General features: G+C 30.4%; 2 protein-coding genes across 4 annotated transcripts in view; one reads left to right on the top strand and one right to left on the bottom strand.

The window, feature by feature from the left end:
• The window catches only part of LOC145322788 (protein abrupt-like), a 123,438-nt gene that overhangs the window by 11,048 nt on the left and 97,183 nt on the right, over positions 1–15,207 (top strand). For all 3 annotated transcript variants that reach the window (XM_080165051.1, XM_080165049.1, XM_080165046.1), the window contains exon 2: positions 6,878–6,918. The gene's annotated coding sequence lies outside the window, so the exon portion shown is untranslated. The remainder of the gene's footprint in view (positions 1–6,877; positions 6,919–15,207) is intronic.
• Positions 7,218–15,135, bottom strand: LOC145322790 (uncharacterized). The gene is made up of 3 exons (XM_080165057.1): positions 14,997–15,135; positions 12,748–12,814; positions 7,218–8,053 (listed from the first exon to the last, which is right to left on the bottom strand). Exons 2-3 carry the CDS (start codon positions 12,770–12,772, stop codon positions 7,713–7,715), a joined length of 366 nt encoding a protein of 121 aa, XP_080021183.1. The 5' UTR covers positions 12,773–12,814; positions 14,997–15,135; the 3' UTR covers positions 7,218–7,712.

Genomic DNA, 15,207 nt, shown 5'->3' with positions numbered 1-15,207 from the left:
GATGAGAACAGCCAATAATAGTTATGGAATTGCTCAGCTTCTATTAAATATAAATTTTTAAGGAGGAAAGAGATATTGTAAAAGAGAAAGAAAGAAAGTGTATGAGAGAGAGAGAGAGAGAGAGAGAGAGAGAGAGAGAGAGAGAGAGAGAGAAAGAGAGAGAGAGAGAGAGAGAAAGAGAAAGAGAGAGAGAGAGAGAAAGAGAGATTTAATTTGAATGGTGATGATAACATTCAAATAGCCAAGAAAATCCCCCACCCCCATTTTTTACCATCACATTTTGAAATCATCTTTTGAATATTTTTAGGCTCTATAACTTATTTTTTCCACCAATTATCGGTTCTTTTAATCAATTGTAATATTTTGTTTAAGTGGAGAGATATTGGACTATAATTTATACTGGTACCCAATAGTTTTAAACGCGTTCTCTCAATGGTTGATTTAGAAACTTTGGGACTTTTTTAACATCTTGATTGGTTGGCTCAAACTAGCGAGTCTTCAATCGACAATTTATAACTAAAATGATTTTTCTAACATACAATTTCTCAAAAAAGTCATTTTTACAATATTTGATTTTTAAAAATTTGTTTCAACGAGTTGTGTCTTTCTTGTTTATTCTAAAAAAATCAACGGGCATCCAGATTAAATTTCTTTGACATGGCTTTTTTCTCACAAATATCAAAAAAAGACTTTGTCTGAGTGCGCATTCACTTCCGCGGATAAAACATGATAAAACTATCAAAACTGCGGGCTTTAAAAATAGATACAAGTTGTGAATCACAAAAAAAGATTTACTACCGGTAAGTCAGTTATAAAGCAGATGTTTAGTGTCATATAAAATAAATATAAAAGTAATATCTCAATTACTAAATTAATGGTGCTCATTAGAAAAAAAGAAGGTAATCTGCACACAAAAATCAGGCGTTTATCTTGAAAAGCACTCAAGAATTTCACGTTTACCTATTTAGTTTAATACAGACGGACATTTAAAATTCATCAATAAACACCAACAAGCATTCGCAATTATGTCTTTTGCTCATATGAAACGCGCGCGAATGCAGTGACAATATGTGGAAGTGTATGCGCACCCTTTGTCTGTCTGTCTGTCACACACCAAAAAAACGGAAGAAAAAAACGGTGGTTTTCAATTATAATATTGATATTAAGGGGGAGAAAAGAATATTATTTTTGACTTTAATTACTTCAAATATTGTTTCGAAAATCTATGTATCGCAACTACTTTATACGTAGGGCTTATTCGTAAGTATTAATGCAGTCAGACCCTTATCGGTTGAACTTTTTAGAGAAGTTTCATATTGGGGGTGGTTTTAGGCCATTTTTTTAGCTACCCTGCCTTCCCTTTGTGAGTATTATTTGCATATTTCAGTCGAATGTTTATTCTAAATTATTGTTAGTGTGTTTATATGATTTTTTTGAATAATTTGAAATTCATCTTTTATTCGAAAGAATTCTGTAAAAGCATAAATTTAAAACTTAAAGAAAAGCTTTGCCTCTCATAAATTAACTGCAGTTTATATTAACTTGTAGATAAAGTATGTTAATTTTCTTGTAATAGGTAATCTAACTTGGCTAAATTGGGTTGCAATAATGCGATTAACATTGCTGGCAATTTTATAAATTTTGCCAACAATTCGCGGTATGCAAAGCTAGCAATATTTATACCCTCAAGTTTGCGCAGTTTTTTTAGCGCGCAGCTTCTCTATATATAGTTTAGTTATGTGTCCATAGTTTTTTGGGGATTTTTTGCAACTTTGTCATTATTCTCCATTAAAAAACAGCATTAAACCTGATATGACTGAAATGAAGCTCACCTTAAAATGAAAAGTAAATACAGTTTCTGTATCTCTAAATCTCGCTAACCACTGGGCCAATATGGTTCTCCTTTACAGTGAACCTTTTTAAAGGCCAAGGGAAGGTTTTGGGCTAGAGTGACTCTGGCCTAATCTTTTCGAAACTAAAATTGAATTTTAATAAAGCAAAACTTTTTTTGTATGATTTAACTTCGCTTATTGTTAATATTTTCTCCTTGTTATTTAAAAGTATCTGAATTAAAAAAAAGACACAAATACTTAAAGAATGTACTTAGCAGTAATTCAATTAAAATGTCTTCTGTTTTTTTTATGTTGCATAATTTACAACAAAATAATTATATATACACATTAGATAAGGGATAAGCTATACATACACACAGATGGGCCAACAAACAAACTGACACGGTTCACTTGCAGAATATCTTTGTTACTAACTAAAGCAACGGTAATTTTGCCCATAAGTAGCGCATCAATAACAAACTATGAAAATATTTTGAGGATAAAAGGCTATGCTTTAGAATGGGTAACTAGTAGGGTTAGGCCGGATACCGGATATTGAAACAATCCGGACACCGGATATCCAGCTGGCCTACGCTCGATTTCCGGCAAATTACCGGATATCCGGTATTATAAATCAGTCGGATATCTGGTATCCGGCAAAAAAAGTATCCGGTCCAACCCTAGTAACTAGCTGAACGTCAAACTGACGAACATATTGTCTGATTCTTGAAAAGAAAATCGGACATACAAACTATTAAGGGTAGTGGCGCTTTTTTTAAAACAAGGATAACCGACATGCTGACGTTTACTGCTGATGTTTTTTTGGTAAAGGGGTATCTTACAAAAAAAATCAGCTTGAAATTGGATTTCTTTATCAAGAACGGACAAACAATCAATGAATTATAGAGTAGCTGTGCCACTTTAAATAAAAGTAGGTAGAGTGAATTTAGAATTTATTTACCTGTGTATTTAAATTTGCTAATGTAATACTGTTCTAAATAACTTTCAAGTGTATGCCATTCCAGGAGTTCAGGAATAGGTAAATGGGAGATAAAACATTATAGGTAATGTATCTTTCCTCAAAGTGCCTGTCAAGCACTAACCCACACATACCCCTTTGTTCTGATTTATAGATTGTTTGTATATCACATTACTACATCCCCCCCTCATTTTAATTAAAAAATTGAGGGAGGAGGAGTTATTGGTAGTCAGCAAATGAGGGAAAAATAAGCATACATTTTATTGTCTATTGGCTATACCTCATCCCTGACATATTTGTGTGTATGTATGTTTTTAAAGCAGGTATGCCAAGTGTCCCTGTTTTTTCCTCCTTTTTTTCTAGTAGCGCAGCTACTCTATTTTTAGGTCTTGTAAGTACGTCTGTGGTAACATTCTTGTAATTGGATCGTTTAAAAAAAGGGAAGAATCAAGGATTGTCTATAAATATTGTCGACAATTTTAATACTTTATGTCAATAACATTGAGTTAAGTAAAACTTTGCATGACTGCAAAAATATTGAAATGCTACTTTTGATATAATTTAATTTTTGACCATTAATATTTTCGATTAGATGGTAATAAATAAAAGTGACGATGGGTGATATCTTACCGACATAACAAAATTATAAATTACATACAATAAAACTACATTTGTATTGATTTATTGACATTACCTACCGAAAATTGTCTTTTTTACTGTATAATACTTTACTTACATATCAAAATAAAATATTGTTATGTTTGATAGCTGCACTACTTATGTACAAAATCATCCTTGTTTTGACTTTTTTCTTGCAGATGTAAAGGAATTTTCTTGTTTGAAAATTGTAATTGAAACTAATGAGAATTATAATTGAACCTAGTGTATGGCTCAAGGTTGTTAAACAAGGTTTAGTTATTAAAATTCGCGCATTTTGAATTTTACACAGAATTGTGAAAAACTTAAATCTAATAGTTGGTATCTGTAGCTACTAGAGCAATTCTTTGATTTCAACACCTCATGTATGAACTTCAGGGTTGGGCCGGATACTTTTTTGGCCGGATACCGGATACCGGATATCCGGCTGATTTCAAACGCCGGATATCCGGTAACCGGCCGGATATCCGGCTAACGCCGGATATCCGGCAAATATCCGGTTATCCGGCCAAATTACCGGATATCCGGCCGGATAACCGGCCAAATTATTAGATACTAAAGTAGCAAAAAAAAATTTCTTCAGAAATCTTATATAAATTTACATAAAGTTAAACTTGTTCAGAAAAAATGTTCTTCTAGCTTCAATAATAAGAAAATTATAGCCATTTAAAATTTTAAAAAGCAGAGGTTTTTGGTGTAAAGTATAAAAAATTAAAGAGCCTGATATCCGGCCGGATAGTTTCAATATCCGGTATCCGGCCGGATATTGAAAATGGCCGGATATCCGGCCGGATATCCGGCCACACCGGATATCCGGCCCAACCCTAGTATGAAGTCCTGTATGATGGTAATAATTTGTTGCTGTTTATGGGCCAAGGCATTCCTATACTCGACGACGTAATATCACATTAACTTTCTTGACACAAAAAGCAAGATAATAAAAATAAGCAAATGTAAGACCAAGTAAGCTAGAACTTCCAGCAAAAGTCGTGCAATTAAAGGAATTTAATGTTTCATGATAGCCTCTCCGCTAGAATGAAAATTTAGACAGATATTACAACTAAACCTTCTCAAAAACCTTGAAATAATGAGAAAATAGGGCAGCTTTTTTTTGTTTTTCTCGGCTGAATTGCTTTTATCTTGTTATAAAGTGATTGAGCAGACAGCTTTTATTATAAATATGTAACCATAACTTTACAAGAATCCGACTGTTTTCTGTAATTTCATTTATTGTGTCTTCTTGTTTTAAGATGTATGCCGATGTACTTTAATTATATAAGATTATGTATTGAATTTGATAATATTAACCAAATGACCTCTTTAATACGAATAACAATTAACTGTTGTTTTCATTTAAATATAAATAAGGGATCTACTGCAGTTCACGGTAAAATATTGCTGGTAACGAATATTGCCAAAAATCTATGAATTTTAAAGGCTGCTACCTGTCAAGCGGCTGAACGTACAGATCATGCCCGCACACTGTTTTAAGCGGCATAAGAAGGCCTACAAATAATCTGGAATAGCCATAAACCAATTATGCATAATTATCTCGCAGTACAGAGAAATGCGCGAAAAAGGCCTATTTTACGCGTTTTTTCTTCAGTGAAGCTTTCCCTGTACATCATTGGATCTTGGCTACTTCAGATTATTTGTAGGCCTTCTTATACCGCTTAAAATGGTGTGTGGGTATGATCTGTACGTTCAACCGTTTGGCAGCTAGCAGCCTTTAAAATTCTTAGATTTTTGCAATATTCGTTACCAGCAATATTTTACCGTGAACTGCAGTAGATCCTAAATAAGTATAAATTCAATTCAGGGTTGCTTAATAAAAACTAATCATATTATTTCTAAAATTATAGCTAATGAAATAAATCAAAGATATTTAAAATATATGTTTGAGTTTAGTTTAATAGATAATAACATCTTCATAAGATTAGGTTAACTTTTTCCTTTTTTTTAGTTTTCACTTTTTACACCAATTATATTTTTTTCAAAATTGTTTTATTTATTAAAAACTTATTTTTTTTTAGGTAACATGTCTATTTAATTATAAAAATGACTTATTGTTTAATATAATCACTAAATTTACTCATTTTTTATCAATGTTAAGTTTTGAATCTTCTTTATTTTACTCTCATTTAAATCTTATTAATTTTTTTTTTGTAAAAATTAAGTAAAAATCTTTTGGGACTTAGGTATGTGCTATCGTTGTAATCAGAAATTCCTAGCGATCATAGCTACACAAATTGAGACAAATACAGGACTTGTATTCATTTTTCAATAGATACTAACTTTCAGGGATCGGAAGCCTCACGTAAGCCGCGTGTAAGCCTCAGTGAAATCGTGATTTTATCACTATAAAATTCAGCTGGATGTATAAAACGGCTCTTTAGCAGACAATCCTTCTTTCTGAAAATTTTTTTCCTGCTCACAAGCAGGTTTAAAACTGAGGCTTATGCGCGGCTTACGTGAGGCTTCCGATCCCTGCTAACTTTTCAGTGTTAAGCTTAGTGCTGTTGTTATATCGATATAAGAAAATATGTAGCTGCCATAAACTCTATTAGGTTTATATTCTATTGAATTATAAGTTAATTATTTAAATGCTGTTATTTTATCAACAATAATAAGATAATCATTATCGCCTTATAAATAAAAAAGATAAATACTTTCTATCAAAACTGGTTTAATTTGTTTATAGGGGGACAAAGTGTCTCAAAACATCTATGTGACGTCATGCAAATGAGGGATTATCCATCTCTTTTTTAGGGGTTTTCATTCCCGCTTCTCCTCTCATCTCCCTCATTTTCATGACGTCACATGGCTGATTTTTGAGACACTTTGTCCCCCTAAATTTGTTCTATATGGCATTATAACAACATAATTATCTTTTATATCATCATCATATGTATTATCCTATTATATAAAGCAGTAAGCTTTTTGTCTGTAGCGAAGGATCTCGCATAATAATTTTTTTGTTTGTTTGAATCTTAAGATTTTATTAAGTATTGAACCGATTGAGTTCTCAATTTTGGGGAAGCAACACATAGGCCCTGGTGTGGTTGTAAGCTTTTTTATATTTAAGTGTAAGATTGGATTTAGGCTATTTTTTACCCCCTTTCCTTACCTATTTGAAAAGAAAGAATAAGTCATGTTTCATTTGTCAACTAGTCAACATTGACAGTTGAGATTTTATATGTCAACATGATATTTCCCATTTTAACTGGCCACATTCATTTTTCAATATTTACAAAGTCTTTGTCCTAACAAATGATTTATAGTTATTTTTTTCATTTTTTTCTAGCGCACATACAAATAGTCCAGCAGCCCGTAGGGGGCAGGGCTGTAAAAATATAATTATTCTATTTTTTCACTGAATTTTTAAATTAATAATATATATTTTTTTCAGGAAAGTTTAAGAAGAGAATTAAGAAAATAAGAAATCAATAGGTATGTTTTTTAATAAGTAAAAGAAATATTTTTTTGCCTAATTTTTTTTAGACAAAATCTTTATTTTTTTCTGCCTTTTTGTTATTATGTTTATAATTATATAAGACAAACTAAAAGGTATTTTATTGGCGGGGGGTTTATTCGCCAAATAAATAGGACTTTTGTAAATCAACAAACATTTCTTTCCCCAATAATTATAGGCTTCTTATGGCAAGACTCTGTGGTATTTATACCACGGAAAACAGACGGTAAATAGTTAGTTATAGAGTAGCAATACTTCATATATCAATAATCAACACTTTGAATATTCACTTACTGTATTCCAATTATATCTATGTTTAAATCAGATTAGGTTAGGTATATTAAGATAGTTAATAACTGGGTAAAGCTATGATCAATAAATAGATATATAACGAGCTCTAAACTCGGAGCTCGTTATAATGTCCAGGCCCCACTCTTGGTGACAACCTGGCTAATAAGTCTTATAGTTTTCACTACATAAGACTTGCAAAACGCAACTGAAGACTCAACTTCTTTTTATCAAACTTATTGCTTACTTTATTTTTCATAGCTTCATACATATAAATCAAAGGTCATTGTCAAACACATTGAGTCAACTCTACAATTCAGTCATTACGACATTACCCCCCGTTTGACCCAATGTGGATTAAAATGACTGTATACTTACAACAAGGTAAATTAATCAATTATATAAAATCAATCTATAAACAACTATATAAAATTAAAACAAACAAACAAGCAAAAATTATTTTAACTGTCAAAACTATTAACTATTAACTATATGCTGAATCTTCTTCATCACTATCAAAGCTGGCCAGCAGTTTATCCTCTTCAGGTTTGTAGTCAATGACATAATGTTCCTCGAGATGGACAAGGACATGGTCAAGATGAACAGGTTCATTGAACAGAGATTCTTCTGGATCAGGTCTGGTGGCAGCAGGCTTCTCTGTGACAGGTTCATTTGTAGTAGATTCCTCTGGGGCAGGTTTGTTGGTAGCAGGTTCCTCTAGGACAGGTTCATTGGCAACAGGCTCTTCTGGGGCAGATTTGTTGAAAGCAGGCTCGTCTGGGCCAGGTTCGTTGACAGCAGGCTCGTCTGGATCTGTGGATTGACCTGAAATAATGATAGATATGCTAAATTTTTTTACTTAAAACTTAATTTTGTTTTAGTACTATTTTAAGCACATCATAGTATATACCCAAACCAAATGTATAAATATATGGATGTATTTATATTTCTTTACAGGTACATAATGATAAATATGCCAAAATTTTTGTTGCTTAAAACTTAATATTGTTTTAGTACTATTTTAAGCACATCATAGTATATACCCAAACCAAATGTATAAATATATGGATGTATTTATATTTCTTTACAGGTACATAATGATAAATATGCTAAAATTTTTGTTACTTAAAACTTAATATTGTTTTAGTACTATTTTAAGCACATCATAGTATATACCCAAATGTATAAATATATGGATGTATTTATATTTCTTTACAGGTACATAATGATAAATATGCTAAAATTTTTGTTACTTAAAACTTAATATTGTTTTAGTACTATTTTAAGCACATCATAGTATATACCCAAATGTATAAATATATGGATGTATTTATATTTCTTTACTGGTACATAAAATTCAAATATTATTATTATACTTTTTCTTTTATATCCCTTTATGTGTAAATATGGGATTATATGGATGGCATACAAGTAGTAAAATGGAGGTAAGGTTTTGGACCTGGACCCAATTACTTTTTAAGTTAACGTTCAGGACGCATCCCCCCTTCTCTTAGTGTGAATGTCTTCCTTTAAGAGAAAGTGTATTTTGATGCTGTCTTGCTTTGGGATCTAAAGAGATAAGACAATGACAGATAAATTGATGTAAGTCCCCAATGATGATAAACAAAGTTATGCCTTCTATAGATTACAATTAATTGAAACATTTGGCCATTCCACTCAATGAACCAACCAATCAAAATTTAATAAAATTTCCAAAGTTGTTAGATCATAATGTTTTGGTAAATTTTAACCATTAAAATTATTAAATAGTACTATACAATTTTTAAGACATAGAACTAGTTCTTTGTTGCTAGTATTATAAGCAGCTTCCCGCGGATTTTAAATAAACTGAAAAATAACACCAACCCCCCCATCTGCCATGCAATGACAGGGATTGATTTCTTGCAAATTATGTGCCTTCCCTCAGTGCAGGGATAGATCACTTGCAAGTTATATTCAATTACTTCGCTTATATTTGTCTTTTATCAAGTCAAAATTTGGTGGGTGGCTACGAAATTTAGAGTTGTGACAAAGTCCAATGAAACAAATATTTCGTAAAATGAGAAGACATTTGAAATATAATGCTATATGTCATTTTTTAGTGAGGCTGAAAACCAATTTTAATCCATCACAATTAGTGTTGTTACTTTGATTCTGTTTTATAAATAAATTTAGAAAACAACTTGAGATGATTAAAACTTAACCCATTTTTATCATACAACTATTTCTGTGCTTACTGTATAACACTTTATTGTAACTGTTAAGTAGTGATAATTAATTTTAGCCTATTGGGTCTATTAATTATCTAACTATCCATCCACCCCTGATTTGTGTGAAAACAGTTGTTAATATGAATTAATTGTGCATTTTATTTGTCTTATTTTAAATATAAGAATGATATTGTATAGTAGCCATGCCAAAAAACTTATGAATATTTTGCTTTTTCTCAAGAGTAGTAAAAATACCCAATTAGCAATTTTGCTAGGTTATGAATTTTTAAAAGGCTGTAAGCTTTGTTTAATTCAGGGTATATGACTTCACATCAGGGATCTTAAGGGATAAGGCAACGGATGCTTTATATCAGGGACAATTAACGGTCAATTGGTGTACATCCTCAATGATTAGAACCAAAGAATTATTTTAATAGTAAAAGTTAAAAGTTGAAATACACCAGTAAAGATTTACTAAAAATTACCAAAAGTTTCTAAGCTAACAAATGGGAGATAGCATGTGTATTAAACTTTTGGTTACGGGTACCAGTATGTTTATGTATACTCTAATGGCCTCTCCCTTCTTGTTTTATTATAACATGATCCTTACATTGTTTAATAAGAAAAATACACTTTTGCAAAATATGAGGAAGGCTCTACAGGATTAGACCAATTATAAGGAATAAAGGTAATTTGTGCTGTTGTAATAATGTGCGTTTCTGGTGATATAATCTGCACACCTTGTACCAAATACCGAATGCATATCAATATATTGTTGATACTAAGCTAATCTTAACAATTTAAATTTAAATCAAGTAAACAAGTAATTCATTAAAGTTTGAACTTATTTAGTGTTATATTTAATGTTAAGCATGACTGAATGTTCAAAATTGGACTCTGTAATTTTGCTATTAAAATCAAATTCTGACAAAATATGTTTTTATGATTTTATGTCAATGTTTTTGATTTCTTACAAAATTTCATTTATATCCAAATTATCCCCTCCCTGGCGGAATTTGATCAAGTACGGGAGGAGGATTGTGGTCTCCCTATTTGGGAGATGTGATATCTTCCCTCCCAACTCCCGGTGACCCTGTGCTTGTAGTTTCAGAATTGAAGTCATTGTTAATAAAGTTTATGTAAGAAAACTTTTCAACTTTGAATAAACTATCCCTGAAGGATTTTTTTTTGTATTTTAATACTCTTATATTCAATATGTTATAATTAGAAAATCTGCCATTGGTTTTATAATAGTTTTGGAACCACCTGAGTTAGTTAATAATCTTTAGCAAAAATAAAGTGACCACTTTACCATCAACTATAGTTTATTACACATTAACTAAAAACTTTTATTAAGGGGCAAAGGGAGGTATTCTAGATTTTCCATACACATTATCTTAATGATTTTATTTAGTCAAAATACATGCCTGTAGCAGTATGGATTTTAACTTTCATCAATAATGATTGCCATTGATTAAAAATCCAATGAAGTGGTTATAAATTTATTTTAATGTCCAATATTAGGAGGTTAGCAAACACCAGGAATCTGTACATTTTCTATTAACAAAGGTACAATAACATTACAGTAGTACAAAGGTACAATAGTCAATCAGATGAGTGTACAATATTTTTAGATGGATACAAGGATATTGTAGTCCCACCAAGTGGATAAGACTAACGTACTCCTGAATCTTAAAGGAACAAGGCTGTTTAACTCTAGCAACTGTACCCCTCCGTCTGTAGTTAAGGTTATTTAAACCCTGCACCCACTTGAAGAAATACATAAATATGCATTAATTCAAGATATCATTGTTTCTTAGGCTGCAAAAGCTTTAAAGTTACTACCCAACTATTACAGGTTGCAGTGTACAATATCTTTGATACATCAAAATTTGTCTGTTCAGTAATTTACTACTTTAGCATAAAATTGCTGACTTGTTGCATTTGCCTGTCTTTTAACTGTAAGATTTCCCTCAGTTGCATATCATGGTGACCAATACTGTAGGTTAATTGACAGTTTAACACCCATACATATGAGGTACAGTAGATTGTTTTTGGTTACTGTAACTTGTGGTAATTTAGTCAGCAAAGCAACTATTACTGCGTTTCAAGTTACAACTATTTAAATTTGTTGGAAATACATTTCATAAGCAGATTTATGTATTATTCCTATATCCCAATGATTAGTAGCAAGGGCCCTTGAAAGCTTATTCCTAATGAACTGATTAGGTTTCATAAATATACATCTTCCATTTAAATACCAGGCTAAATATGTAGAAGCCTTGCTGCTGGTATAAATTAGAATTGACCACTTATCTATTAATTTATCATTGAAATGACCAGGAGATGTAGCAAATAGACATATTGGACTAATGTTTTTGGGCATGACAATAGAGATTATAAATCCCTTTATAGAGCAGTGTTTGTACTCATTTATAGATATTGATAAGTTATCATAAAACTTATAAACAGACATAGGTATATACATAATTATCTATATGTCTGAAATTCAGGTATTGTTATGTACCAGTTGAGTATACCTTATGGAATAGTCACCAATTTACTGTAAGTATATATATCTACATATGCTTGTTTATGTAGTGAGGGCGAATCTTCCTCTATACATATGGGGTCTGGTCGTCAGTCCCACATTACTACATTTACACTTCCAAAAATATAATTCAAAAACTAAATTACTGAATCCAAAATTCTATACTTTGGGAAACTTATAAAGTAACCATATGTATGTATTGAGGTTACAAGTTTAGATGAGGATATTTACATTTACCTATAGCATCTCTACTTTAGTTTGAATTTGATAAATGTTTGGATAATATAACAATACAATTGGTTTGATCCAAATCATCTTTTCATTTGAATTTGTTAAGATCATATTATTATTTTAAATTTAGCATAAATTAGAATAACGGTATCATGATTAGATACATTACCAGCATAACAGCATAATGAATAGGAGTTAATTGACTCTTATAATATTAGCGATTGCACCCCTAGAATTTAAGGGCTTTATAGCCACAGTGGAGGGCAGTAAATAGCCTAAAAACTAGACTGAGAATCAAATCAGTTCAGTGGTTACCTATATTCTAACTGACAATAAAATCAACATAAAGAAGTGTGGCTCACCTTCGTGGTATTATAGGCTTAATCCACTGGGAAATGCATCAGCCAATTAGAGATCAGTCATACATCATCAAATGAACAATTGTAATAACTTTCTCAATAGATCTACTGCCAATTTAGTCTTGATCTTAATTTAAATCTTCTATATTATATATCTTAGCAGCTAACCTTTTTCATTATTTACTTTAGCCATATATGATCTTGATTGTTGGAGGGAATCTTCTATTCTTGTTTTCTAAAAATAATAATGTGTAGTTTGGTGTCAAAACTTAAAACTTTATGAAAAAAAAAGACATAACTCCATTATCAAAGAAGCATTATAATTCAAGCATCTTGGACTGGTTCCTGGGGTGGAACAGAGTACTGTATTTGCTTGCTATACACCCTATCCAACTTTGTCATATTACGACTGCTCTACAACTGACAACTAGGAATAGTGAATTTTTGACATTTTGATTTCTTTGTTACAATCCTAATAACAGTTGATGATTTGGATTAGTCTCCATAAATGCTTTATGAATCTAAATGTTTAATATTACACAATGGAATCCTTAGAGTATCAGTTTAAATTGCGCTGATATCCATTAAAGTAATAGTTCCATAGTATTGAAGAAATCTAGCCTCTAAGTTCATTATTTTAAACATATGTAAATTTACAGAAGCATTTCTTTAAAAACCTTTTATAAGTTAAAATAATTAACTTGAACGTTTTTTTTTATATTTATTATATCATAATATTGTTTTTCCAACATCCACCGCCCTCCCCCTTAGACTATTGGCATAGCCACTAGTCCCAATCCTATAATATAAAGTATTAAGTAGTATAATGTTGTTTTTTTTTGTATGTAGCAAATGATCTCATTAACCACTGAATTAATATGGTTCTGCTTCACAGTAGAGCTTTTCATAGGTCTTGGGAAGGTTAATAACTATTTTGTGGGAGTGTCATCCCCCCCCACCAAAAAAATTAATTCCTTCTCAAAATTTGATTTAAAAAATTTAGTTGGCGGGTATTCAAGCCCTAATCACTGCAAGTGCATCTAGAGGCGTAGCCACTTGTATGTATATAAAGCAGAAAAAGATCTTTGTTATATCTAACTCAAGATTTTAATTAACACTGCACCCATTGTGTTTTCCTTTTTAGGGAAGATCTAAATAGGTACCATATTGGTGCAAATTATAACTCTTAAAAACTATATATTAAGATATTTTTAACTTATACCCATTTCAAATTATGAGTTATTTATTTGTCCTCCGTACTAATTTTTTGTACTAAGCCTCTAAAATGCTAAATTACTTTCTTGTTTAGAGCAAAGCATTTCTATAACAGGGAAAGTTAGTTCATATTTAAAAGCTAGCACTTATCAGTAGTTTTGACATGTTGAAATTGTCTTATTGGATTGGAACATTTCATGATAATTTGTGAAACAGTAAGGTACAATATAGAAGCATAGAAACTCTATTATTATTGGTGGAAAGTCTGTATAATTATATTTTTCAAACAAGCTAATGAAATAATTAGAATAACAAATATCATGTTAACCTTTTTTGTAGAGGTGGATTATTCTTACCATTACTTGAATATACTGCTATTATACTACTATTTCAAATGTATATATAATGAATACTACTTAAAAATTTAAATCATATTTCAGAACATAATTTCCCCACATCCAGAATTTTAGCAAGATTGATTTTAATAAGTGGAGAAGTATTTCATAAATATACTTCACTATTAAAGATAAATTTTATTCAGCTTCCTTTTTTTTACATATGTTGTCATTGGAATCTTTTATAATAGTTTACTTCTCTTTAACATTGTATAATAGAAAGATGGATTTTAGAATTAGTGTTGAAACATTAATTTAGATTATAACTATGGTAATGTCCACATAATATGAAAGAAATCTTTATACTAAATTGTCTTTCTTAAGCAGTAGTTGATTTAAAGATTTTTATTATTTAATAGAATTTAGAAATATATTACATAATAATGGTCAAATATTATTTAAGATGATTAAATATATATATTTCATTTTTACAAATTATAACATAAATTCAGTTCCTTTTTACACATGTTGTATAGGAATCTTTTATAATAGATTACCTATTTTTGACATTGTACTATAGAAATATGAATTTTGGAATTAATATTGAAATATTAATTTAGATTATTACAATCATATTATTTACATACTAGAAAGAAATTTCACTAAATTGTCTTTTTTAAATAGTGTTTAATTTATAGATTTTCTTATGAATATTGAATAGAATCTTAATATATATATATATAATATCCTAATGATTAAATATTATGTAAGATAAATTGATATATATATATGTGTGTTTTGTATTACACATACATAAAGAGATTTAGAGAGTGAACAGATGGAAAAATAAAAGTGAAGTAAAATTACCTGAAGTAAACGATTCACTTATATTTATGTTTGATTGTTTTATTATAATCTAACACTGCATGTATTGAAATTCTAGTAACTTCCTCAATAATTAGAGTTTATAACTTTTTTTAATTTCAATTTTAATGTGCTTTTGTTGGGTGGGAGCCGAGAACTAATTTAAATTTAAAGTAGTAAGGCTAGTTTTTGATATCCTTATCAACAATTTTTT

This window comes from Acartia tonsa, chromosome 6 (assembly GCF_053477335.1).
Source record: "Acartia tonsa isolate MP-2025a chromosome 6, ASM5347733v1, whole genome shotgun sequence".
Taxonomy (NCBI): domain Eukaryota; kingdom Metazoa; phylum Arthropoda; class Copepoda; order Calanoida; family Acartiidae; genus Acartia; species Acartia tonsa.
The sequence above is the reverse complement of the archived record's forward strand: the minus strand, read 5'-3'. Positions and strand labels throughout refer to the sequence as shown.